The sequence below is a fragment of the Lepisma saccharinum genome, chromosome 16, assembly GCF_977018435.1.
Source record: "Lepisma saccharinum chromosome 16, izLepSacc3.1, whole genome shotgun sequence".
Classification (NCBI taxonomy): domain Eukaryota; kingdom Metazoa; phylum Arthropoda; class Insecta; order Zygentoma; family Lepismatidae; genus Lepisma; species Lepisma saccharinum.
Genome location: NC_139244.1, coordinates 64,817,082 through 64,845,018, shown reverse-complemented (window position 1 = coordinate 64,845,018; position 27,937 = coordinate 64,817,082). Strand labels below are relative to the sequence as shown.

Here is a 27,937-nt window from a genome sequence, read left to right as displayed (position 1 = left end):
GGAAAACCTAGATTCGATTCTCGAGAAATCCACATCTTTAAGTATATTTCAGAATTTGGAAATTGTGTGCACCCTCTTTTCAGTAAACATTGCAGCAAAAACTTTTACATTTAGCCAAATGTAGTGTTATTGCATAATAATGAGGAATTTTAAAGAGAGTGCAAATTTCCCATCAATACTTTCCGGGAAGGGATAGTTTTTGTTATAGCAACACAGATAAGCAATTAGTTTTTACTTCAAATGTAATTTACTAAGGATAATATGGAAAACGCACACAATGTGTTTGTGACTAAGTAATGTGCAATCTTATTGCGTCAATTCATTTCGAACCGCCCTGAAAAAAAAATGTCAATTCTCTCCTTCCTATGAAAACGTATGTTGCAGTACTGTGGAAGCAGCGTGTGGAATTTCCATGCCAGAAGTCAGGACGTTTTTGCAGAAAAGTTATTTCGTTCATCACGCCACCGAATTCGCCCTCGTGTTTTTGCAGGCGCCTTTCTGTAAACAAAATACAATACTATAATTCCCAACACACGGCGGTTCTGAGCGAGCCAACCCTCGCGAAAGGCGCACGAAATGTTCTGTGCTGTAGTTCGGGGCACCATGGTAGATGATAAACCTAGGCCAAGACTTACTAAACGGAGTTGTAGTGGCATCCCAAAATTCGTTTTACCCTGACCGTTTCCATTAACCATACACGGGAAAAAAAAAGTAATATTAGAAAAATCCCCATACGGAGTCAGAGTCATTTCTCGTGAAAGAAGTTTGGAGTTAATGTGTAATTTCTCCGTCTACTTATCTCGAATGATCAACTCAAAATCCTGGCCTCCCCGATGGCGCAATGGTAGCGTCGTCGCCTTGTAATCAAGGGTTCGATACCCGGTGGAGGCACATAGTGGTTCGGATCCCGCTTTAAACTGTAAATCCAGTCCCGATTAGCCTATCTGTGTATAAAGTGGACTTAAAACAACAATTCAATCAATCAACTCAAAATCCCACCAATGAAGGTTCTGGGTTTGATTGCTGCTGGAATATCCCCGTTCCTTTGTATTTGCTCTTTCGTCTGCTTCATCTATAATTATGCATCCTCGTCCTCGCTATGTTAAAAAATAAAGTGTACGGTGCATTAATTATTGGGGGGGGGGGATGTTATCACCACATTTAAAAAAAAAAACAAGAGGTAGAAGTGTTGGGAAGTTTTAAGCTTTTTCAGGAAAATACCAAGGGATGCAACAATAGTCTTGTCAGCAAGGGCACCCGCAAATAATATTGTTTATCTGCGATTTTCAGGTTTTCAGTAGTTATAGAAATTCACTGCCACGTTCAACAAAATAACAAGAGACATTGTCCAAGAGACATTAGAATCATGTTGACTGTCGTAACTAAGTATGTGCGGGACGGAAAATGTTTGGTCGAGGCGGAATTAAGAAGACATTCAGCCTCAAAAGAAGTGGCGAAAAGTGTATTTCTGGACACGAAAGTGGTTTCTTGAACGATCAGTGTAATTTACAATCGCCAATTAAGGAGAACAATTTGTACAAACTGGTTCTTCGTGGTAACACACAGATCTTAGTTTGTTTTTGATCCCTGCAACTTTGCAAATTAAGATATCCGTAAGTTCTGACCGTGACGCGCCAACAGTTGTGCAATTGGCGTTCTCGCCTCGATAGTAAAATTTGTGGCTGCTTGGGATTCCAGGTCACAGCAAAGAAGCTTATCAAGAGGATCTTATCGGCCGGCCAGGAATGCTGCGGAGAAGAAGCCAGGGAGGAGAACCGTTACGTGCAGGCCTTGCTTGCTGGACGAAAGTGAAAGGATTGTGAAAGGAAACTTGTTTGACCACGCCTTTCTCGATTACCAAGAAAAACATTCTGCGTTCTTTCTTCCAGCACGCCGGTTGCAATGACGCGGCGGCTTTAAAGGACATTGAAAATTTCGGATCTAGTAATTATGTGGATGAATGAAAAGTGTTGTTGGTGCTGATACACCAACTAGGTTGAATGGAATTTCCTTGAACGTGTCTTGGCTGGTGTTGTCCGTAGGAGTCTTTTTCTATTGTACACTTCCACTGACCTTCCTCTCTGTCATGCATAGTTTTTCCTTTGCTCTTTTGTTTCGTAGCAACATAATGCCTTTTTTCCTTTTTAACTTGTTACCGAAATTCACCAGCGTCCCTCCCTTGTTCTGACGTTGTACTCATTCGGAAACAATGATTGCACACAAAGTGTTGTTGGCTTTGATTTTATGCGCGGAAGATAATTCCTATAATCTCTGGAGCAAGCGAACGTAGACAAGTCTCTGCGCAAGTAGTGACGCGAGACGGCTCTGCCAATGAACACGTGAGAGGAAAGGATTTGCGTGAGAGGGAAGGCTGACTGCAGTTACCAGCCTCCGAGCAGCATGTACTGCTTCGCTCTGCCCACTCGAGTCCTCCCCCTTCTCTGCCGCTATGCGCGACCTTGCTTCAGAGATAGTTCGCACAGAGTTTAATTATATTTTGGCAAGTGCCCGAAGTATTACTACTTCTCCTTCTTCTACTAATACTACTATTCATAATATTTATAATCAATAGGTAAATAAGATTAGTGTGTATTAAATAATAATAATAATACAGGTTAATTAATATTGTTATTATTACATAAGCAGTTAAATGATGATATAATAACGTAGATATTACAGCATGTATTCATTATCTAATTTATGTATTTTACTTAAGATCACTAAATTTGTATAGAAACAGCCGTCCTGCCATAGAAATTAATGTGAAGAATAATATTAAATATGTTATTTATTGAATACCAAAAAGGTTGTTAGATCCAGTCCCTGATCATTATTTTTATTTGTGTTTTAATTATTAAGTGGTACGCATGAATTTTCGCAGACACTGTCAACCCAAAGCTGTGTTAACACAATTTGCTGCTTATCTGTAGGTTTTGCGGAAATCAACTTCACATAATACAACGATAAACAATAACGTTGCTTATTTAATTTTGGACTTGGTAAGTCGTGCGGGGGGAGTGGAGCAGGGCTCTGCACTGCGTAGACTCGTATTGCGTCAGTAAGCCATATGACTTACTAAGGCCGTACTGAGTCCTAGTTTGATGGGAAACTCGATATGGGAAAATGAAAGTCAAAAGTTTTAACGATAGTTATAAAGGTTATATCATGCCGGAATGGTTTATTTAGTCCCCAGATGTTAAATCGTTGTGAATAAAGGATCTGATTAACTGAGTTAAACAGCAATTAAAAATGGTTTAGAATACCATAAGTTCACATTGATGTACTTTTACACCATTGACTAAATCTATGCTTTGCCTTAACGTGTGTCCGGAATATTAAGTACTGTGTAAATGCTGAATGACCAACTTGACATTGCATATTGACTAAAACATATTTTTCTATCTGTGGAACCAATTAAAGTGAAAACTACCCATCTTCTCCGCCATATGATTTGCTTCGGCCTTCTATACCAAAATAATGTCATATCAGCCTCCCATATATAATTACCAAACCTATGTGTTCCAAACCAGATACCGGGACCCATCAGCTGGGATCCGCCCCCTTATTACCCTTTTGACCTGGGATGGAAAACAATCCTCTTCAAACCTACGCACTTATTATATAGCTTCGCACAGCCTTCCAGCCTCGCCCTCGAACCTGATACACCAAGCTATTTACTAACTTTCTATCAAACGAAAAAGTAGATTTTAAACAAAACCAAATAAATATTTCACATAGCTTTTATACCTGTAACATCCGTCACAGAAATGTTAATTGAATCTATCTCCAATAATTATCTATCAGAGTGTTTTCCCATTGACGTATGTGAATACTTTCTTCTCCCTTAAAAAAACAATCCACAAACAGAACAATGTGGTGGAGGAAAACATCTCACTCCAACAGTGAGGAACTATCGATTAATATCGATACTTGGAAAGTGAATATACTTTTTTTTATTTGGGTGCATATTTTATAAAAAAATTAAAAAGGCAATTATAAAAATGTTTTTGTGCAAAGGATCTTTGAAAAATATAAAATAACCCAATATTAAATTTATTTACCATTGGTCATTTTACGGTTTTCGTGCAATTCAAGACAAGAAACAACATTTAATTCATACTCAAGATGCTACTTGATCAAGATGCTACTTAATGCTTCATAATGGCAGATGATTTTTCCTAATTTTCATCTCCATTGGAGGTTAATGATTACAACCCACGCGAAATGCAATGAGATTAATAGTAATAGTCCCGGGATATGTGAATGCTCAGAAAGCAGTAGAAATATTGCACTCTGGAGTTACAATGAAAATTCATCACACGCAAATATATAGCAACACATACTTTTTTTAAAATAATTGATTTGTCATTAGATTCCCCTGCACGTCGTGTTCAGCCCATCTTACACTATACAGGGTGAGTCAAAGTCCCTGACCATCCCTTATAAAATAAAAGGGAGTGTAGATTGCAGCAATTAGTCATGGTAATAATAATATGTTAGGCCTAGGGGGAAACCTTTTGGTGCATGTCATGACAACGTCCGCCATCTTGGATCCAACTTCATTTCTTTAAATGGGAAGGGGGGCATGTGGGGTATCCTTTTGGAGTATCACCTGTCTGGGAGGAGACAGAATAAAACTCTCAGATTTGTAGAAAATAATCCTTTTGCAAATATTTAGACGGAATTCATGTTGTGGCGGTTTCGTCATGTTAAGAATACATGCATTGAAGATTTGCCACATACAAGCAGAAGTGCAAGGGAACATTTGCTGAGATCATATTGCAACACTGTATTGAGATGACGTGGTTGTTCTCATAGAACCTTGTGGATTTGGTTGTCAACTGATAGAATATGGTTAGAAGATGGTGATGTTCCAGAAAATAACTTAAATAAATGTTCCGATTACTTAGTTAGGGCGTATAATTGTTAAAAATGTGCTAGATCTTCATGCATTTGTAGGGAACATGCATTAACCTGTTGTATTGTTCTTTTGTAGGTGTGGCACTGTCAGGGGATGATCAGCTTGTAGATACCCATATTAGATAAAATCTGAAATTGCAATATAATCACTCTTGCTAAATATTAACTTTAATGGTAGTATAAAACCACTTTATCCATGGTATCATTGCATTATGATTATTGATACAGTGGTAAAGTCGTCGCTACAAAACTATGGGTCCCGGATTCGAATCCAGGCCTGGGCATGAGTATTCTTTGTGAGTGTCCCTTCATCAATTTCAACAAATCCTCGTTCATCTTCGTGATTAATTAAAAGTGACAGAAAATAAATAAACCAAATCGTCAACGTTTTTGATCAAGGGATCCCGAGTTCGATACCCAGTGGAGCTAAATAGTGGTTCTGATCCCAATTAAACTTTAGGTTCAGTCCCGATGAGCCTTTCTGTGCATAAAGTGGACTTAAAAACAAATTCGACAGTGATATTGAATTTATTGCAATATATATTAAGTGAAAGTATCTATGGAGCTTTTATGCTTAAGAAAATAAGAGAAACAATAAACAAAAGACAAAACGCGATTCAAACCATCTTCATTCATCTTCTAAATAGAAATTAGAACATACTGACTCAATTTCCATCAAAATTGGTCGAGTATTAGCAGAGATATGAGTAATTTTGTGATCGAATGGCCGCAATCTTTGATGACGGGAAAATGTACCAGGTGGCGGGTGTCCACCCAAGTCAAAAATTCTTCCTTAGGAACCCACTAAGCATTGGTGAAAAGAAATTCTCTATACTCAAACTTTCCTACAGAACCATAGCCAGGTCCTGGACTAAAGGGCGTGCTTGACCAAAAAGGTGTCTGGTTCGTGTGCGATTAGTGGACCCCTCGTTAAACAGCAAATCTGGTTGAATCAGCTCCTTCCTCTGTTTGACCGTTCTTCACCTTTAACAACGTCCTTGATAAGCATTTCGAGGAGCTGATCGTGCCGGAGAGTGAAAGAGGGGGGCACCTACTTGTGAACTTGGCGATACGCACAACGTGACCTCAACAGGGCGTGGCTCGGAGTTAGGTAATCAGGTGGGTGCGTGCGTCTCTCAACGTAGGTTCCCTTGACATGGAAGGATTGATTTCCTTTGTAGCACGTCGATCCCGTCTGTTGACTGCCTTTTCGATCACTCTCTCCAGTGGCACGCAGGAAGTTGCCTCACAAAGCAGGCTCACACGAGCTGGATTTTCCAGTTGGACTTAGACTGTATTGATCGCGGACCAAACTGGCGCCTGACCCACCATTCGTCTTCGGGGTTGTGTGGCCAGATGAGTGTCAACCTCCTCAGTTGTGAAGCAAAAGCTGTAGGGGCAACATCGCTCTCCCATTACGACGTTGCCAAGCGTACGTCTGTTTTTGCCAGTTGTTTTTTTATTAGCTTCTTTGTAAAATTTTAGGGTGTTTTTAGTGTTAATTTTCCGTGCTTTGTGTACTATTGTACACTTTTTATCCGGTAACAGCGCTGGTCAACCATCCCCAACCCCCATCCCGTTTTACAGTGCGTTTGGCAACATGCCGTGCATCCGACGCTCATTTGTTTCGTGTTGCCAGCAACTTTCAGTGTCTTGTGACTCGAAAATGCCTGATGTCATTCGAATAGAATTCAACCGATCGCTGATTCGTTGTTTCCCACCCGCCAATTAGAAATGAAAGCAGTATAGTTGTGTGCTACGGGCTCATCTGCTAAGGCCCTTTTCCGCTCTTACGGCGGGCGCTCTATATGCTGGCAAGGGAAGTGGGGAGCGGGGAAGCGACCAATCCAGCGTGATAAAAAAAAACTCAGCAGCCTGTAGAACGAGATGAGCGTTGTAGTTCCTCCCCTCGACGTCGTAACTCTCGGCGTCACCTCTGTTGCCTGGTAGGTCTGCTGTGTAACAGTAGAAAACACCTATAATTTTCGCCTCACACGATACTTGTTACCGTACTTGTTGGTGTATTTTTCTTCCCACAAGACATTGCGAAGAGCACTTAAGGACAGAACGTCGTAGGAGAATAGCCACGGCTGCTATTAAAAATTAGAATAAAAGTTGGTTGATTTGATGTTTTAAATCCACTTTATGCACAGTAAGGCTAATCGGGACTGGACCTACAGTTTAAAGTGGGATCCGAACCACTATGTGCCTCCACCAGGTATCGAACCCGGGACCTCTTGATTACAAGGCGACGACGCTACCACTGCGCCATCGGGGAGGCCTAGAATTAAAGGTAAAAGCCGCTGTGGTCTAGTCGGTATGACATCTGATTGCTACGCGGGAGACCCGGGTTCGATTCCCGGCGTAGGTGATCTAAGGTCGGATTGTTTCCGGCCTTGTCGCTTCATAAAGCACCAAGCCTCAAATCAATTTGTACCAAGCAGTAACCCTTGAGAGGTAAAAGTCGCCGGAGCGTGGTGCTGATCACACACCTCCAAAAGTTGCCGAGATCGAGAATGTGTGGGGCCCTATCCCCACATCCCCTAAATGTGTCTTCATGGCACCGTGCTATATGCACGGGGAACTTTACTTTTACATATTAAGAGAAAAGTATTGGCTAGAAATTGGCCGAAAAGAAAATATGTTAATCAATGTGTACTCAACAATCTTTTTATTGAAGTCGGGTGTATATATCCAAACATGAAATTCGCGGGATTCATTCATTAAAAATATTGGTCAATTGTGTCAAACAGGGAATGAACTTTCGTCCAAAAGCCTCCGTGCACCTCCCTCCATCGGTTCAACTGTGGACAAGGAAGCGTGCTCCACTCTGCCCCTCCCTCCAGCGGGAGTACGATGCACAGGAGTCTCGAGTCTGCGTAGGTTCTTTTGCCTATGGCTCCACTGTATTAATAAAAATTTTCATTATCAACCAATCACTTTTTTTTGTGTACAAATCTCATCCCTTTGGATGTATTCCTAAATATTAATGAACTCGAATGCACATCATATCTGTTACTCTTTCTTTCATCGAGATGCGAACGAAACCACAGACTTTCCCTTGCCAAACTCACAGATAACTTTCACATGACCATACTATCGCACAGAATGCAGAGAAAGCAGTTGCAATTTGACCCGGTCTAGTCGTCAAAACCAGTCCAGCAGCAAGCCTGGCAGCCATTATTTCCTTCCAGGTAGCTAGTCCAGCGCCAACAAGGGCATGCCTACTGGAAATCCAGTTCCGTGTGATTTGGCCTTATTTGGGAAATTTCATCTTCTGACTTAAGAAAAGTTATGGTTCTTGTATCCATCGATCGTGGCATTGGCGTGCCAAATATTTTCTTAAGAAATTATGTCTGTATTTGGTGTTCACACGAGAAACTCTTTACTAAGTTAGTTGTTCGTTACTTTAGGTAGTCTTAGGATTATTGTTTTTAGAATAATCATATATGATCCAAAGTGAATCTAATTTCCTACACGAACATGAACAAACACACTCGAGGTTCATAGAGAAATTAATCTTCAACTAGGGAACGCATGCTCTTCACACTCTTCCTCCCACCCAAACCGCGCACAACAGAATGCAATAGAACGTTAATGCCCTGACCGAGACTAAACGCACGGCCATGGAATTGGGCGGGTGGCAGAAGTTCGCCCTGCTGCCACGTCGGAGCACAACCCCGTGTGTTCGGAGGTTTAAGACAATGAAAGATGTCGTTGTAGAGTTGGTCTGTGATTCAAACTGACACTGACAGTCTTTGTAATCCATGTGATGCAAACTGACCCTGACGGTCTTTGTAATCCACGTGATGCAAACTGACACTGACAGTGATTGCTCGAAAGATCAGCGATGACGCAAAAGTGCCCCTGTGAGAGGTCGGTCTGACGCTCGAACTAGGCAACATAGCCCGTTTGACGTTTCCATACAGTGCGCGTGATCCAGCGACTTTTGTCCCGCTGTCGCTTTGCTTTTCCCATATGTGGCACCAGCGCAATTCTGCCCAGGCGCCTATTTTAACGACCGTGCGTTTTAGAAGCATGCCCGTAGCCAGAATTGAGCTTCAGGGTGGACTCCCGGGTTATCAGGGGGCTTTATAAACCAAGTCCATTTTCAAAAGTCTAACATCTTTTCTGTGGTTTAACAATATTAGATAAAGGTACCATTAAGTTAATATGGGACACAGGAAATGTATATATATCGTCCAAATACATACATTTTATTTTCAATATCATGCAGATCCCTTCTTCCCACTCATATCAGAAGTCGAGAGAATATTTTAATTACTTCCCTGTACTCTGCAAATCAAATAAACGAATGTGATGTCTGTTCTTAGTATTCTGTGAATTTAAGCTTTATCACGTTCTGAGCAAAATAATATCTGCTGTCTGCATTTTCACTCCTCACTGCAAACAAATTTTAGTAAATAGTTTTACCAAACTTCAGAGGAGACTGACGGCTGAGCTCCCTGGCTCCTGCCTGGCTGCGGCTCTGTTTAGAAGTAGATAGAACCTTCGCAGGCGAGTTTGAAATGAACAGTTCCAAATCGGCCACCGATGCAGCAAGATATGTAGCACGTAGGAGAGAATTAAGTAAACATAAAAAATGTACTTATTTCTTTGTATTTAGACACTGGATTTTATGCAGGAAAAAACTTTTCATCATTCAGAAACACACAAATGAATACAATACAAAATTTATTAATGTACAAACAACATATGAACAATATTGTTACAACAATTAGATTGAGCAATTAATTGGTGCATTTCTAATAAGCGTATGTGGCGTAGGTGCCTGCATATGAAGTGTGCACCGCCGGTGCAGCGATGGCTGCACCGAGAGGTGCACCGTAGGCGGGTACTGCTCTCGTGACGGGTGCTGCGTACGGAGCGACCGTTCTCACCAAGGGGGCTGCGTACGGAGCCACTGTCCTTACCACAGGGGCTGCTGCGTATCGAGCGTAGGGTGCTACGAAGGGGGAGGCGATTGCCCTAGCCACGGGAGCTGCGTAACGGGCCAGTGGGGCGACGGGAGCACCATAGGCCGCGACAGGTGCAGCGACAGCTCTGCTGGCGACGACGGCTGGCTCACGGTGGACGACGGCGTTGAATCCGTTGACTGGGTCGGCGGTGTACTCGACGGTTCTGCGGGTGCCGTCGGGTTCAACCAGGCTGTAGCTGCCCTGGACGACGTCTCCGCTGCGGGTCTCCTGCTGTCCCTTGGAGTCTCCGGTGAGAGCGTCCTGGATGTCGTAGGCGTAGCTGTACTGAGGGTTGGGGTCGTAGTCGGTATCGACGGCGACGGCCTTCGCCACTGGGGCGGCGTAGGCGGCAACTGGGGCGTGGGCAGCGTAGGCGGCGACTGGGGCGTGGGCGGCATATGAGAGAGGGTAACCACGGACTCCCAAAGCAGGAGCCACGCCGGCTGCAGCGAGCGAAGCGAAACTTGCAAAAGCAACAAGCTGAGGAAAGAATTGAAAATGTATTAATATTGAACTTCCGCTTACGATAATAAATATAAAACTTGTCTCTCGGATAGATCTCCGAGTCTAATTTATGGCGAAAGACATGTGCGTTGCAAATGTTCCGAGTTCGAATCCATGGGTGTTCTTGAGAGTGTCCCTTCATTAATTTCATTATATCATCCCTCATCCTCACCGTGGCGATTAGCAAAGAATAAGAAAGGTGACACAAAATAACAAAATATCATATCAAGACTTATACCCGGGTCTGTTAAGAAAATTCGTTACACACCACAAAAAAGCAACAAAATTTACACACTAAATTTACGTACACCACTTATATGTGCGCCCATTGTGGAGGTGCCCGACCCACCGCCATCTTGATTTTTGGTATCAATTTTGAAAATCTCAGTATGTAGAGAACCAATGAACCAATATTAACGTTTTTGCTGTAAAGTGAGAATATTTCTATAAATATATTTAATAAAGTGTAAATTTTTCACATATTTGTTCCTGTCTTATTACATGGAAATATAAAAATTAAATATTAATTGTATTAACTCGAAATTAAATCGTTTTATCGAGAAACATGTTCAGCAATTTTGTTAGATTTATTTTGAGGTATGAAACCCCAAGATACAACCGATTAATTGATGGAATTTGTAGCAGATTTCTCTGTGTGGTATTAACACTTTTGAAGCTCTATAATTTGTAACCTGATCATGAACAACCTATATCAAGGTAGGATGAGGTAATGTAAATGCAATCTGTTCTCTTCTCCATTTTAAGATATACATAGAGAGATAACGTCCCTTACGCAGTGAAGTCAATAAGTGATATTCCTATTACATGAATAATTAAAGCACAGATCTTCGGATATAGCATCTCCATCCATAATAATGGTTCGTTATGCAGAGGTGTTCGACGTAACTGTCCCTCATCTTGAAACAAGGCGCCATAATGGAATTTTCGTATCTTTCTCTTTAAGGTCAGTTTTCCACTTGGACAATTTGAACCGAACATTTTGAAAATCGTTCATGAAACTTCGCTTAATAATACAGAAGTGAAATTTATTGAATAAAGTAGACTTAAAGTATTATAAGATTTAGAGATTATATTTTAAAGCGTTATTTTCGGTTCAAAGATATTTCAAATTAAAACTGCTAGCATTAGCGTTTAAAATTGTATGTACTTTATGAGGGCAGTTACCAGAGTTTTCATAATGTACAGAGAGGGGAGGTTGGGGAAGTGCAACTTTTGGTTAAAGAAGGCTGAGTTTCGACCATGGACTACTGTCCAATGAAAATGTTAAAACCAGCATTAAAGTGTTTAAACTTTTCCACTAAACCTTTCCACCTTTTTCGATATATAGCCTAGTTAAAAACTTTATTAAATGCACTTTGAGTTGTGCATTTTAAAAGCGTAGCCCTACGCCTAATCAGTTATCGTGGTCACAACATTTGTGACCTGTTTAATTTAGACCCCTGTCTCCTAAACTACGGACTACATTTGAAACGTGCCGAGATATTCGCCAACCTCCCTGCCAGAGTGGTTAGCACAGCGTGTTAAGGCCCCAGGATTCCAATCCAGGCCTGGTCATAGGTGTTCTTTGTGAGAGTCCCTTCATCAATTTCCATCCTCATCTTCGCGATAAGCCAAAAGTGGCAGAAAAGCGAAGTCAAATCGATTTTTTCTATTCTTATTCCTCGGAATTATAAGCAGAATCTAATGTTCTTCCTGCTCCGGGGCCTCCTACCGTATATGGCGTGGTGGTGACTCTGCTGCCATGTAATCGAGGGATCTCTGTGATCCACGATGGAAGTACACGGCGTGGTTCTTCTACACTTCGAGACCGAAGATGAACACGGTCAGATTCTCAGGTTCCCTCATGAAGGTATTCGCAATAGTGACATTTTGTTATTGAAAATACGCTAATAAAAATCTGCTCTGAGCATGAGAAAAATTATCAAGTTCTCATTCATTTCACTTTCCAGCTGAAACTATGATTTTCACCAACTCGACATCGTAACTGCATCGTACTCCGCATACATTGTTTACAATTACATCCCAGCAGGGTGCGAAATCTTGGGAGGGGCGGGGGAGATTTCCGTAAACAACCTTGTCTACTACTACTTCTTGCCCTTAAAAATCCGTCCTACCAGAAATTTCCACTGCGGGAGGGGATGTTTTTTGTTATAACAAAAAGATTAGCAATTAGTTTTGAATTCAAATATTCTTCACTAAGGATAATATCGGAAATACACAAAATATAGTGTGTTTATTAGTGTTGCATGTTTCTCTCCCTCATTGAAGAGACCATTAAGAGATCTAAACCAAAATATATTACAAAACGAAAACAAGAATGCAAGATAAATATAAGTATCAAATCTAATTTATTAGAGTGCAAAAACATACTTTTTTTGTCATTTATTGACAGTTTTTACCAGTTGGTAAAGGGATTAGTATGTGTGTGTGTGTGTGTGTGTGTGTGTGTGTGTGTGTGTGTGTGTGTGTATCAAAGTAACGAATTAATTCATTTTATATATTTAATAATAATAATGTTTTAAAATATTTAGTTATTTACTTGTGTATGTAATACATAATAAATATGTACATCATGATATATATAATATATGTATACATACATATATTAATGAGTATGTGTGTGTCAATTAACATCTTCCTCACCCCTAACGTTTTCAATGATTTCGCACCCCGTAGCCCTTATAACGCGCGCACTACACAGAATGGATATATTCCACGAACTTTATTTAGAATAACGTACCATTCAGCAAAAAAGTTTCTTGTTCTTATGTACCAACGTAAATCAGCTCACGCTTTCTATGTATGTGTATCACTTTAGAAGAAAGTTACGTCATCGCATTTCTAAATTATCCGACACGACCTTTCGCACCTCACATCTCTCCTCCTTCTCACCTGTGAAAAAAGCTTGAGTCCCATATTGGATGCCTAACAAGAAATAACTAGGCACGTAGTTATCACGAACTATATTTGCAACTTTGTCTCCTTCGATATATATACACAAGCAAAGAGATTTCCCTTTCTTGGCGCGCCCTGAACCTGTTCTCGGTTATATTCGAAGCTTTCCACCCCGCCCGAGCGAGGATCAGGAAGACAGAAACAGGTCGAGAGTATTATCTGCGGCTAATACGGGTGGTGGCTGGGGAAGCGAATTGTGCCCACTCCCACTATAAGCTCCTGCCCGCGCCATTTGAGTTATGTCAATGTTTCATTCTTCTCGTTTCCATCAGCTAAATAACACATGACATAACTGAAAGCAACTTGTCGTGACGATGCAGAACCGTTTACTATTGTCACGTACGGCGACGAAGTGATCTCCTAAGCTAATATTTCAAACGCAATAACGCAAAATTTAATTATTTTTTCCATAAAAGGTTGTGATGAAAGTGTTTACGAGCGTTACGCCCTCCAACGTGTTACGTACCATTTTACCATGTGGATGATTAGGCAAGCTATGATCACGAAAGGCTTTCCGCGATGTTTCTGAAACTGTTTTCCGTGGAGTCTTGCAAGGACACCGCGGGCTCGTGAAATGAGTATTTCTTCCCATCGTAAGTGCTTATTTTGGTAAATATGGTTCCAGTTGGCATGTTTAAAAAAATAATACAATGTCCTCAAGCAAAGACAGGACAATATGACTGTGTAGAAATATTTTCTGTTTTGGAGGCCATTGTGGTGGAGCATGAGATGTACGTCCTTCTCTAGGTGTGCAATATAAATATTCACGTTTTGTTCGTGTTTGCATTTTTGAATGTAAAGTGACCAGAGTAATGCGCTAAAAGAAGCCTGAGGTTCCAAGATCGAACCTTGGCTACGTCATTGGTGCATTATTGTGCAGGAATCGGCAATACAAATGTGATACCTAGATCCTGAAACACCGGCTACCCTGCAATGCATTGTGTGTGTTGCCTAACTCAAGACGATAAGCCAACTTTAATAGCAACTTTTCAATAAGAAGTTCAGCTATCGCCGTTGAGTTAGGCAACAGACATTACTCCGTGCAGGGAAACGGGTGTTTCAGGATGTAGATGTCTTGTTTATTGTGTCATCATTCATTTCTCCAGCTCATATTCGATGTCCAGATGAACGCAAGATGCAAATAATTCAACTTAAATTATTCGAAATAGAAATAAAGACATTTTTGAAATCTCCGACTCGATTACATTCTTGTAGGTTATGTATATAAAAAAAAATATATATATATATTGCGTGTTTTAGTAGAGTCCTTGGAGGGTTTGGCCACACAGTAATTTGTGATATCGTTAATTCCCTTGAATTTAGACATTTGAAAGCCAAATTCAGCCATTCGGAGGAAAAAAGAAACATGCCGGACACCCTCGTGGTGGAATCTGAACGCCGGACTGGTTTCGTTTCCCGGGTGACCGATTTCAGTTTCAGATTACCAGTTTTTCCCCATGCATAAATCGTCTGTGCATAGTCTCTAATAAATTATTACCTGGGGGTAGGGGAGAAGGCCGTTGGAACGTATTGCTGATCACATATACAGTATGTGTGTGTGTGTGTGTGTGTGTGTGTGTGTGTGTGTAGAAACTAATTTCTGAGAAATGACTATCCTGTTTTGATACGTATGACCACTTGCTATTTAAAAAAGTTAACCTGAAACCAAGGTGATGGATTCTAACGTTTTCGATTACATCCCCTTGCCCTTTGCTGGTGTATATAGATATTTAATTTTCCGAAATAAAATGGTGTATTGTGAATTTTTACATATATTGAGTTGCTGCCACCCAAAAGTTTTTTTTTCCTACAGTCGCCGTGGGCTTTGTGGATAAAGAAAATCCAGATATATCTACTCGCTCCTACTATTGTGCTCGACTTCGAACGTAAATAAATTGTTTGGAAAATAAAATGTAATATTGTGATCATGATGATTGTATGCGGAATATTGATGATAATTTCCCAATTTCCTACAATTAATCTCTGTAATTAGCTTCACATCATTTGTAGTAAGAAATTCTAAAACGTTCATTAGGATATTTTTCGTCAAGAGAAGTACATTATTACGGTCGTCAGTATTTTCCCAAGTATGTGTGGGTATAACACCCCCCCCCCACACACATATATATATACATATATATACATACATATATATATATATATATATATATATATATATATATATATATATATATATCAATAGTCAGAAATCTACATTTAGTTTAATCTTTTAAATATGCAATCTAATTATAGTAATCCATAATTTTGTTTAATTTTATTCATCTTGTTATTTCTTTGTTTCAGGTAAGTGGATTCAGACGTCTGCTGTTGGGTTTTCTTATACCGCACACGAGTTGTAATGCCAGGTAAGAATGTAGAGTAGTTTTCACAAATTCTTGCAGAGATTGAAGGTTAGTGTCATTTTGCGAAATATAATTGACTGTTTCCGTTCTTCATATGTGTTGTTCTATAGTTAGAATTGAATGCAGTAGCTTGAAGGTTCATCTGTATATTTCCATATTCTACTCTCAGCAACAGTTGGTAAAGTGATCGAGAATCTTGGACTGACCACCGCACGATAATTACACTCTGTTCTAGCGTGCCGGCATAAATTTAAGCCACGAACGTTATTTTTCTTGCTCGAATTGTGATTTTATACTACAGAGTGTCGAAAAGTAACTCCGGGGGTTTTGAATTCAAGTTAATTTATCGCATTTTGAATCATACATGTAAGAAACGTATTTTATGAAAGTACAATGTTGAAAGTTTCATTACGTACAATTTACAGTTTTTCAGACATTAAACCGATACTCCACTTCAGTCCACACTCGGTTGAACATGTTTATAGGAATTTCTTCTGCGGTTACTGTTATTCCTTGGAGAGGAAGCTGAAGTGACTTAATTTTTTCTTGATACACAATGTATTTTACGTTGCCCGAAAGAAAAGATAGAGAAACCCCATTGGCGTCAAATCAGAACATCGCGATGCCCAAGGATTGGGACCGCTCTGGCTATACAGACTAGCCCGTACAGCTATATGACATTGCTGTTATCTGGTGAGAAATGTGTGAAGTAAAACTTGCTTGTTGTCGCTTCACGATTACGCTGAAAATATCATTGTGTGATGCAACAAAAATAAGAATATACACGTGTTTGAAACTCCAGAGTTATACGCTGTATTTTTTTTAAGTTTACGTAAAATATTTATTTCTCCCCGATAGAAAACGTAAGAATAAAATGAAAAGCAATTTCACGTCATACAAGCATTCGCATATTCTGCTCCCAGATGAAGGTCGTAGTTCTTGCACTACAGTAATTTTGTGTATGGTTTTAACTGATTTAGTAGTTGCAAGTGTACCGATATATATATATATGGTAGAACACTATGCGATGGCTCCTGCGAGGCGATCAGGCGTAGCTTTGTTCACCTTAGAGATTTCGAAGCTTCTTGCTCGTCTGGTTCCGTTCAAGTATCGGTGTATTGGAAAATATGACATGGCACCAAATTGAAGCATTTTACTGAGAGAGGATCGATATTTCGTTTAATCTGCCACAGACTTCTTCACTGTGACATCCATTAGTTTGAGAAGAAATCTCACGAAGACATTTCTCTGACGTTGTAGTGGGAAGACAAGCGATTGGTGCACATGTCTCTTTCATCCATTATTGCTTTTTCAACGTATGAAATCTCTACGGTAATTATATGTACAGTCACAGGCAATGAAAAAGGGACGCCCGGATCCTGAAATACTTGCTTCTCTGCAAGGATTTATGCGTGTTGCCTAACTGTACGGCAACAAGTTCTGCTACCGCCGTAAAGTTAGGCAACGCACATAACGCCTTTCAAGGAAGCGGATATTTCATGATCTAGACGTCCTATTTTTATTGCCGGTAACTGCACATACAATTAGTGGCTGAACCGGTCTCGTTTAAAATAAGGAACTAATATGAGTACATACCTAGTCATATCATATATTCTGTTACAACGTTTAGACAGGGATGGCAACACTGGTTGGCAAGGTAACCCCATAATGTTGGATCAAACAACAACCAGTATCATTGTGGTAGCTGTGGTAGCGGAAAGGTGAATTTCATTGCGAGTCGAATGGAGTGGGGGTGTATACGAGAACCGTGTGGCAGTAGTCGTACTGCACAAAGTTGGCAAATCACCATCGGACATTTTCAACACCCTGAAAAAGCTGAATGTCAGCAGGATGTTCATGCATCGGACCATCAACAGATACTGTGACACAGGGACAATTGAGGACCGCCCCAGGAAAGGTAGACCTCGTAGCGTGAGGAGCCACAAGCTCGTGAAAGCAATGGCGGCTCGGATTGGACGAGATCCTGTCAGGAAACAAGCAGTGATGGCTCGAGAGCTGAACATTTCGAAAATGTCAATGTCGCGTGTGCTCCGAAGTGACCTAGGGCTCCGCGTTTATCGGCGAAGTACTGGTCACTTCCTCACTCCACAGCTTAAGGTCCAGAGGGAGCAGAAAACAAAAAGACTCCTTCAGCGTTATGCAAATGGTGGCCACAGGAGGATCCTTTTCACGGACGAAAACATCTTCACGATTGAAGAGTGTTACAATCGTCAAAACGACCGTGTTCATGCCTCGACATCCCAGGAAGCTCGTGAAAACACGCCACGGATCCTCAGAGGCCATCATCCCGCCTCAGTGATGGTTTGGTGGGGGGCTTCGTACGATGGCACAACTGACCTCCACTTCTTTGAACATGGTGTGAAAACATCTGCAAAGTGTACCAAGCGACAGTATTGGAGCCAACTGTGAAATCGTTGACCCGCTCTATGTTCAACAATGAGCCGTGGAGCTTCCAGCAGGACTCAGCACCGGCCTACAAGGCAAAGACCACACAGGAGTGGCTTCAGAGAAATGTGCCTGATTTCATTCCTCCGGCTGATTGGCTCTCCAGCAGCCCCGACCTCAGCCCATTGGACTACAGGTTGTGGTCCGTTTTGGAGGGCATGGTCTGTAGGAAGAGGCATCCAAACCTTGCGAGTCTCAAGCGTTCTCTTGTGAAGGCAGTGGCGGACTTTCCCCTCGAGACCGTGCGTTCTGCGATCGATGACTGGACTCTGAGACTTCGGGCCTGTGTGAAGGTCAGAGGTGGCCATTTTGAACAGAGATTGGTGCTCTGTGTTGGCAAGACCTGTACCTTTGTTACATCCAAATATTAATACATTAGCTTGCTCACTGTGCCTGTAGTTCGTTATTAACTTTGTAACAGAATTTATGATATGACTAGGTATATAATTTTAATATTTGGCTATTCAGTTAAAAGGTGGGTGTTGTATAAATTTTAAACGCATGGTTTTATGCATGAAACAAGAACATCTCGCGTTTTATTTATATCGACGGTGTAACAGAATATGGCCAATACGTTGAAACCTGATTACACTGGTCGATATTTTGAAAAAAAAAAAAATCGGATATTTTCAGACCAATATGTGATTCTAGAAGTATTTTGAATACTGATCACGGAAATGACATCTATTTCTACGCATCACGTCAGGGGGTTTCTCCACGTAAGCAAGTTTCAATCAACCCACCATATTATAACATTGATTTTTGGTCATTTTATTAAGACAATTTTTATGAGGGGTTTCGAAAATAAAACTTACGTAACCAAAGTCCATACAATTGCTATACCAATGTGTCACGTGAATATGGAAGGTGGATTACATGTTTACAATTCTATATTCATTTATAGTTCAAAATTGGATGACTTGTATTGTAGAAAAATCAATACTTTTCCACCATCTAAACAGAGTCATCTAAACATTTTATTGTGAAATTAAGGCCGATTGCTGTTTTCTGAAAAATAGACGTGTAGGTTAAAAATGGATTTCATTTTTGGAACCAGCATGCTGAAATTATTCAGAGACAACAGCCATCTGCGTGACATCGAAACCCATGTCGACCAGTGTTATCCACATGACAAGAAGTTTCTATACATACAGTAGCGCTATAAAGACCCTCATTTTCTTCCCTGTCTTTGCCATGCTAATTTAAGCTTTTCATTTATCATGGGGAGAGACCTGTTATTCTCTTTACCTTGCAGCAATTAATTATAATTTCCGTACTTGTGCTTCATTCCTCAACTATCTGATCGTATTCATTTCGCACTGCAATATCCATTCGGCAGAAGAGAATCATTAGAAATTGTTTGTTTGTTTATCAGATCAAGTCCACAAGTATCCCTTCCGGTTGAAGCCTGTGAAACAAGCACGAATGTTCGATGATATGCGTGGGAATAGTGATATGCAAGTGAGTATTTAGCTTTAAAATTAGAAAGCAAAAAGTAAAGTAAAGTTCTCCCCTGTGCTTTGCACAAAGACATGAAGGCATATAGGGGGCAGGCACGTATCTAGAAATAGGTTTCAGGGGTGTCCGAACCAAGTGTCTCAGGAATAATATTATTATTAATAATAATAATATTTTTTATAAAAATGTTTAAATGAAAATAATTATATTAAATCAAATTAATACTAATTACAATACATAAATTAATATTATATTATTACTACACGAATAGGTAAAAATACTGTATATTAATAGAAATATAACAGCACATATTTATTAAGTAGCTTGCCTGTAGTTAAGATCGGAATAATTTACATAGAAACAAGTGCCCAGGCAATGAAATTCATGTCAAATAGATGAATAAAGTAAGTTACTGATTAATATTTTATGCATATTATTTTGAGTAGTAGTGTACATAAATCTTCTTTGTAATGTCATTCAAAGCCGTATAATCCCAATATAATCCTTGCGTAAAGAGTTTAGAGGAAATTAATAACCATCGATTATGGAACAAATGATAATATTTTCATTACTTAATTTTAGTACTTGGTAAGTTTTTCGGGGGGTCCGGACCCCTGGATCCTCCCTAAATACGTTCTTCCTGTTGTTCAAAGCCGTATGATCCCAATATAATCCTTGTCTTCAAATAAGTTGAGGAAATTATACAACGAAGGATAAACAAATATATTTTTCATTATTTAATTTTAGTACTTGATAAGTTTTTCGGGGGGTACGGACCCCCTGGACCCCCCTAAATGCGTCCTTGATAGAGGTTGTGGGGTTAAGGCCCCACATTTTCATGATCTCGGCCGAAGCTGGGGATGATGTGCTCAGTACCACACCCCAGGCCACCTTTACCCCCCAGAGTTTCCTCCACGTACCCACTTTTTACGACGTTGGGTGGGCGCCGGAGCCACTAGAACAGGTCTCTCGCATGGTAGTCAGACGCCCTAACCACTGAGCTACCGAGGCTCTTTAGACAGCAAATGTCATCTAATGTGAAATTCAGCAAATGGAGAATTGTACTCGGAAGCACTACCATGGATATTTTGCTGCGTTAAGTAATGAGCAATCTCATTAAAATATAATTGTTCGTAGTGCTTCTACTTATTGAATATTTAATTCATATTTTTAGTAGTTCTTAGTATCTAAGGGAACATTTGGTTTTAATGTGTGAAAAGGAGTCATTCCTCATCAAATCAATGAAATAAACTAACATTTTGTCAACCACCATCTCCGATTTCGATGAAATTTGGTACACAACCTTCCCTTATGGCTGAAAGAAACTCCCTAATTCTTTTTCACTCTATCTCAAACGATTTTCATTTTATAGCACTTACAAATGTCATGAAATCAGTGTTGTCTGTCCCTCGTGAGACCCTCGATACAAGATACACTTGCTTACATTTCATTTATTTTGTTTTTAACCAATAAATGTCACACAAAGTTTAATGAAATAATGAGGATTTCAGATAATAATACATCAGCACCCAAATTTTTTACAAAAGCCTATAAATAGACTAATAATGGACTTGTAGCCTAATTTTTGTGGTGGGAAACTAGGTTTGATGGAAGCAAAATTTTTTGATGTTAAAAATCATTGCAAAGACATGCTCTTTCTCTAGAAAGAATAAAATTTTTGTTTCTTTTACTCCTTCTAACAAATATTGTTTTTTGGCCATTGCGTAAAATTTCAGGGTCAATACCAACCAAATGGTCCAGCACTTGTCGCTCGACCATTTCTCATTTGTTTGTCCTTGTAACTCCTGTACAGTCTTGGACACTGCTGGGTTGTAACGACCCTATTGAAGAAGCACTGAAACAAAACCTCGGTGTCTGACCACCAAGCGCCTTGTGAGTAGACAACCCAAACAGCATTGCAATTCTGCGGCTTGTATACCAGTCAAGGGTATACATCTTGGGAAATGGAGCAGTGATGCCAAAGAGAAATACGAGATGAAGATTGTCGGAATTAATGTCTCGTGTTCTCGACATGGAATAATACTCGGTCCACGTTACGTTCCTTTATTTAATGTTGTTTGGGTACGAACCTGACGGTTTATATTTTTACTCCTTGCATTACACTAAGTTCTATATTTTACAATTATATTAATGCTTTGAACGAAAATAATATGTAGAACAACATCCAACACACGTTCACACCACTCTTATCACACACATGCACGTGAAAACACACAGACAAAGCTAAATTTTAACGTCCAAGTGAATGTCCAAATAACAGTAAACGGAGAAGCATGATGTGCGAAACAGAACGAATGCGTCTATTTTTGACATACGTGGTTTCTATCAATAGACAATGAAACAATTATCAGTCAAATTAAGATGGATTTGCTTTTTCAGGTGTTGAGGAAGAAACAGACTGACTGGAGAAAAGAAAATGTAGTGTTATTGATATAGTGTTGGTTAGCGTGCTGAGTTTTCATCAGCGAGGCCTGGGTTCGATCCCCACAATGGGCAACTTTTTAAAAAATTTTCTAGCAGTGAACAAGTATATTATATTGTTTTCTAGGCATTTTAACGAAAGGATAAACATCAAATTTAATAGTTTACTGTCCTTTCATTCTTCTAATAGGTTCTCTATGACAAGATATATAGAGATTCTCTATCTTGGCGAAGGATATCTTCTCAATGGTTCCGTAGCTACTATTCTTCATATCTACTCACGAAATACCATGAATCTAACGAAAACACACAGATATAGTTAGAACAAGATACACACCTCACATCGAAGGTTTCAGGCTTGAGTTCTGGATTTTTTGCGAGGGTGATTATTTCTGGGTGTCTATTTATCATCCTCGTCTAAAAAACATTCCTCACTATTCCCGTGATTAACTTAGGGAGAGACCAAAGCTACTCAAATAACAAAAGTACAGAAAATTCAAGACATATCTGCCAGGCCATGTTATACTTTGGGAATTAGCAATCTGAAAATAAATTTTCGGTTTAGTCGACTACTTGCAAAAACGTTTCGTGTTGTCTCGTTTGGAGTGTTGGTTATCGCGTCGGACTAGCATGCGGGCAACCTGAGTTCGAGCCCACTGGAAGGTAACATTTTTTTGTCTAATTCCATCCAACATTATTTATAAAACTGAGGTTTCTTCAAAACCATTTGAATTACATGCCACTTCGTATGTCGGTAATCTGAAAGCAGGAAAGGTGAAAAGTTATTGTTCGGAAGCGACGATGTACTTGTGTATAGATTGAAAAATTGCAAGGGCGTTGCAGGAACATGATAACTTGAAATTGAAGAGGTTTTTTTAAAGGGAGTAATACAATTTTGGGAAAATTCTGCCTCATTGTCGTCGTCCCTCCTCCCTTGGAAAAGTTCCTTGCTTGTCCCTTCCTGGAAAAAATCCTGAAGACATCCATGTATCAGCGGCGTTACAAATTTCATTAAATGTCCATATATCACAGTTGATAAGCACACATAATATGCATGTAATGATACAAGAGAACACAGCCTTTAAAGGCTTCTTTTTATGACAGTGAAGAGAAGAACAACACGCGCAAGTAATACTTTTAGAAGAGAACATTCTAAACTTTTAAACATAAAGATATCCATAAATATACCTGGTCTTCTCCAGATGATAAAACTCATAATCACATAGATCATATTCTCATTGATAAGAGAAGGCATACTAGTATAATTGACGTTCGTACACATAGAGGTGCTGACTGTGCCAGTGACCATTATTTAGTAATTGCTAAATTAAGAGAAAGACTCTCAGTGATAAATCATAAACAACAAAATCTAAAAGTTATAAAATTTGATACAGGAAAGTTTACTGATGAAAGAATTAAGAAAGATTACCAAATTAAACTGTCAAATAGATTTGATGTTTTGCAGGATTTAAATGATGATGAAAATATAAATGAAACAGACGTAAATAAGAATTGGGAGCACATACGTAATGCAATAGAATCAGCAGCTAAAGAAAGTATAGGATACCATAAACCGAGAAAAAGTAAGCCATGGTTTGATAATGAATGTTATAATCTAATAGAAATAAGAAATCAGGCTAGACTTATGTAGTTAAATAACTTCGATGATACAAATCTAAACAATTATAATAGAATAAAGCGAGAAGTTAACCGCACGTTTAGAATTAAAAAAAGAGATTACTTGAAAAGCAAAATTGACGAAATTGAAACAAACAGCAAAAATAAAAATATCAGGGATTTATATAAAGGTGTAAATGAGTTTAGAAAGGGGTGGCAACCTAAAGTAAACTTGATAAAAGATAAAGACGGTGATTTCCTAGCTGACCCAAGCGATATTCTAAATAGATGGAAGAACTACTTTAATGACCTTTTAAATGTCCAAGTAGGAGATAAATCAGAAGTAAATGAAGTCCACACAGCAGAACATTTAGTTCCAGAACCTAACTTGACTGAAGTTAAATATGCTATTAAAATATTAAAGAATAACAAAGTACCTGGCATTGATTTAATACCAGCTGAGTTAATTAAATATGGTGGAAATTCATTAATATGTCAAATTCATAAATTAATTTGTTTAATATGGAATAAAGAAGAAATCCCTCAACAGTGGAAAGAATCCATAATTGTTCCTGTGTTTAAAAAAGGTGATAAAATGAACTGCAATAATTACCGTGGAATTTCTCTACTCTCAACAACATATAAAATATTATCTAACATTCTTTTAACAAGACTAATATATGCTAATGAAATTATAGGTGATTATCAATGTGGATTTAAACGTAACATAACGTAACGTAACAGATCAATTTTTTCACATCAGACAGACACTTGAAAAAAAGTGGGAATATAATCAAAATGTCCATCAGCTATTCATTGATTTCAAAAAAGCATATGATTCGGTCAAAAGAGATGAATTATATAATATATTAGTAGAGTTTGGAATACCTAAGAAGCTTGTTAGTATGATAAAAATATGCACCAGTGAAACAGAAAGTAAAATTCGTGTGGGTATTAATATGTCTGACAAATTTACAATGCACGATGGGTTAAAACAAGGAGATGCATTATCTCCATTGCTCTTTAATTTTGCCTTAGAATATGCTGTAAGGAAAGTAAAAGAAACTAAAGAAGGACTAAAATTAAATGGTGTGACTCAGTTGTTAGCATATGCAGATGATGTAGACTTACTGGGGGATGATGCGAATACAATTAAGAATAATGCTAAAATATTTTTCAAAAGTGCTAAAGAGATAGGTTTGGAAGTTAGCAAAGAGAAAACTAAATATATGCTTACAGGCCGAAACCAAGTGTTAGGTAATAATCAAAATCTAGTTATTGATAACAACTCGTTTGAACCAGTTTCCAAATTCAAATACTTAGGAGTAATATTAACAAATGAAAATTATATTAAAGAGGAAATAAAAAGTAGGCTTAATTCAGGAAATGCATGTTACTTCTCTCTTCATAAACTTTTGTCTTCTCGTTTAATATCTAAGAAACTAAAAGTTAAAATATACAAAACAGTAGTTTTGCCTGTAGTATTATATGGATGTGAAACTTGGTCCCTTACATTGAAAGAGGAACATAAATTGAGAGTATTTGAAAATAAGATCCTTAGGAAAATCTTTGGACCTAAAAGGGATGAGGAGACAGGTGAGTGGGGAAGGTTACATAATTTAGAACTACATAATTTGTATTCATGTCCAGATATTATTAGAATAATTAAATCAGGAAGACTTAGGTGGGCAGGCCATGTAGCACGAATGGGAGAGGAAAGAGGAGTTTACAGGATTCTTGTTGGGAAACCTGATGGTAGGAGACCTGTAGGAAGGCCAAGACGAAGATGGAAGGACAACGTTGAGATGGACCTAAGGGAAATCGGTATGGATGGAAAAGAGTATATAGAACTTGCTCAAGATAGGGAAAGATGGAAGGCCTGTGTTGCTGCAGCCATGAACCTTCGGGTTTAAGAAGGCTAGGGAGTTAGTTAGTTAGTTCATTCTAGCCAGAATTGGTGTAGCATAATTCTAATACAACTGGCAACACTGGTTCTGTCTGGCAAAGGCGATGTCTCTACCATGTACGGATAAGTCGAACTCAACGTACAGCGCAGCGAACGAAGTTCTCAACCCCGAAAGCACACACAAACAAGCTATGTACCAGTTTCACCCTCCTCCCATCTTGAAACGGGCCCAAGACCAATGCGCTAGCCGATCGCACTGAGTCACCTGCAAGGAACACGGAATACGGCACAAAACGAAGCTGTCTGTTGTATGGGGGAGGTGGGTCGGACAAATCCGCAAAGCAGAAAAACAGATTGCTTGCAATTATTCGTTACCCATTCAATTCAACACATGACATTCAAACTCTTATATCTAAGAGTCACAATACAAAATAGTACATTTCAATATATAAATAGTATTTACGTAATTCTTATTTCAACTTACATCAAATGAACAATTACGTACTATAGTTCTCCCCCCCCCTCTCTCTCTCTCTTTCGAGCCAAAACAGCATTCTTGTATTGTTTTGCCAATGTTTAATGTGCATGATTGATTGATTGATTTAGTTCATTTTATTTCTCTTCTTCGTCGCTTTTGGCTAATCGCGAAGTTGGGGATGATCGTGGTTATGATTAAATTGATGAACGATACACACAAGGATTGTACACTCGCTTCACTTAGTACTCCGGCAGTTTGTTTCTTTATACAGCATATTTGCAGAAGATACAATTCAACACACATGTGTATCAATGTAAGCTCTATAAAACAAACTTATTACTGACTTCGTTGACCCTGTACAAGCCCATGCCGGGATTTGAACCACCCCACGGATCCCTGACGTCGTAGTGTGCTGTGCTGTAGAGCGACCACAAACAAAAAAGCTTCGGCCAAAAGTCCCCACGCACCTCCTCCTTCACCCGTTCGACTAGGACCATAAGGAAGCATGATCCACTCTGTCCCTCCCCTCCAAGCGGGGGCGATCATACAGACAAGCAACTAGAGTACGTGGAAACAGGACTGCAGGCTCTTTTCCATGTGGTTCCAGTACAAGGTCCGTAGACTGCTTGTTTCCCCCGCTCCTGAAGGTCTGGTCGTAACTCGCCTTTTTTCCAGCCCCCATGTTTACAACCCCTGCAGGCTTTCTGTGACGTCAACAAGATGAAACTTCTCCGAGTGTCTGCTATTTTCAGCACTGTAAAGCATACAACGGTATTGTTTTTAATAGAAAAAGCACATATTGAGAGCATCGCTACACAACTTACACAATACAGGAATGTAATGGTGCATAGAAAGAAAATACAAGTAAGCAAAAACACAAATTTACCCACGGTTAGTGCTGGATAGAATTGAAAAAAGAGCAGCTCTGGATCCATTGCTTTTGCTTTATGGTATTTGTCCTTTTAATTTTTTGGATCCTGCGGTTCAAATATCGACAATATTGACAAAACACGAAGTACTTTCTGTTCTTTTGCTTTTACAATTTTTCGTTTTGTATTGAACAAACAAATGATAAGACTGATCAAGATTTTTGTTCTCGAGGTTGCACACACACACTTACTCAGATTACTCAGAACATTTTTCCTAGCACATCTTGCCTTCACACTAAGGATGGCCAAAAAATATGACGTCACAGTTTTACAACCACCTCGGCTTTCTCAAAAAGGCCGTTATGAACAGACCTTCTAAAGCAGGCGGCAAACAAGTTAACGGACCTTGAATTATATGACTACAAAAGTTCCGCTGTGTTTGTTGTAGTAGCTCTATATAACATTATACACGTTTAAAGTGTGAGAGTAATTTGCACTCAGAATTTCTGCACCTCCAATCTACTAACTGACTTGATTTTCGACTTGTCATATTTTTCCTTGTAGAGTGACGTCTCTTTTTTATTCCTTGGGTAAACTCTAAAGTGTTGCAATTTTAGTATTGTCATAGTTGTACAAAGTCTCTTCTCAAAAATACTCCGTAACTTCCTGAAGCTCTCTAAAAGTTTGTAAAAACACTTGATTTTGTACAGTAGTAATAAACTTATCTTTAATGTACATTATATAACTCTAAAGTTTTCTTAACGTAATTCCATTGCTCGGTTGTCAACATATTTTAATGTCTTATTTGCAGGAGCTAATGTAGTGCCATCTATCCGAGAAAGCTTGAATCATTGTTAATGTTAATGTGCATTGTTTAAGATGCTTGCTTGCTGTTGTCTTGGTATTGCACCAATTTTGAGAAAGATTTCTTAGGACTGGAAACTGAATCTTAACATTTA

At 39.2% G+C, this 27,937-nt stretch overlaps 2 protein-coding genes across 5 annotated transcripts in view; one reads left to right on the top strand and one right to left on the bottom strand.

The window, feature by feature from the left end:
• The window catches only part of LOC146000511 (neurobeachin-like protein 1), a 723,922-nt gene that overhangs the window by 470,574 nt on the left and 225,411 nt on the right, over window positions 1–27,937 (top strand). The gene's annotated exons all lie outside the window — the stretch shown is intronic.
• On the bottom strand, window positions 9,603–13,402 carry LOC146000513 (uncharacterized). Its single transcript, XM_083138255.1, has 2 exons — window positions 13,317–13,402; window positions 9,603–10,379 (listed from the first exon to the last, which is right to left on the bottom strand). Exons 1-2 carry the CDS (start codon window positions 13,338–13,340, stop codon window positions 9,687–9,689), a joined length of 717 nt encoding a protein of 238 aa, XP_082994381.1. The 5' UTR covers window positions 13,341–13,402; the 3' UTR covers window positions 9,603–9,686.

Bases quoted from the DNA above. Each gene is read 5' to 3' on its own strand.
- LOC146000513 (XM_083138255.1), bottom strand. From the start codon at position 13,340: ATGGGACTCAAGCTTTTTTCACAG. The intron at 10,380-13,316 runs GTGAGAAGGAGG...TTCTTTCCTCAG, and splicing joins GACTCAAGCTTTTTTCACAG to CTTGTTGCTTTTGCAAGTTT.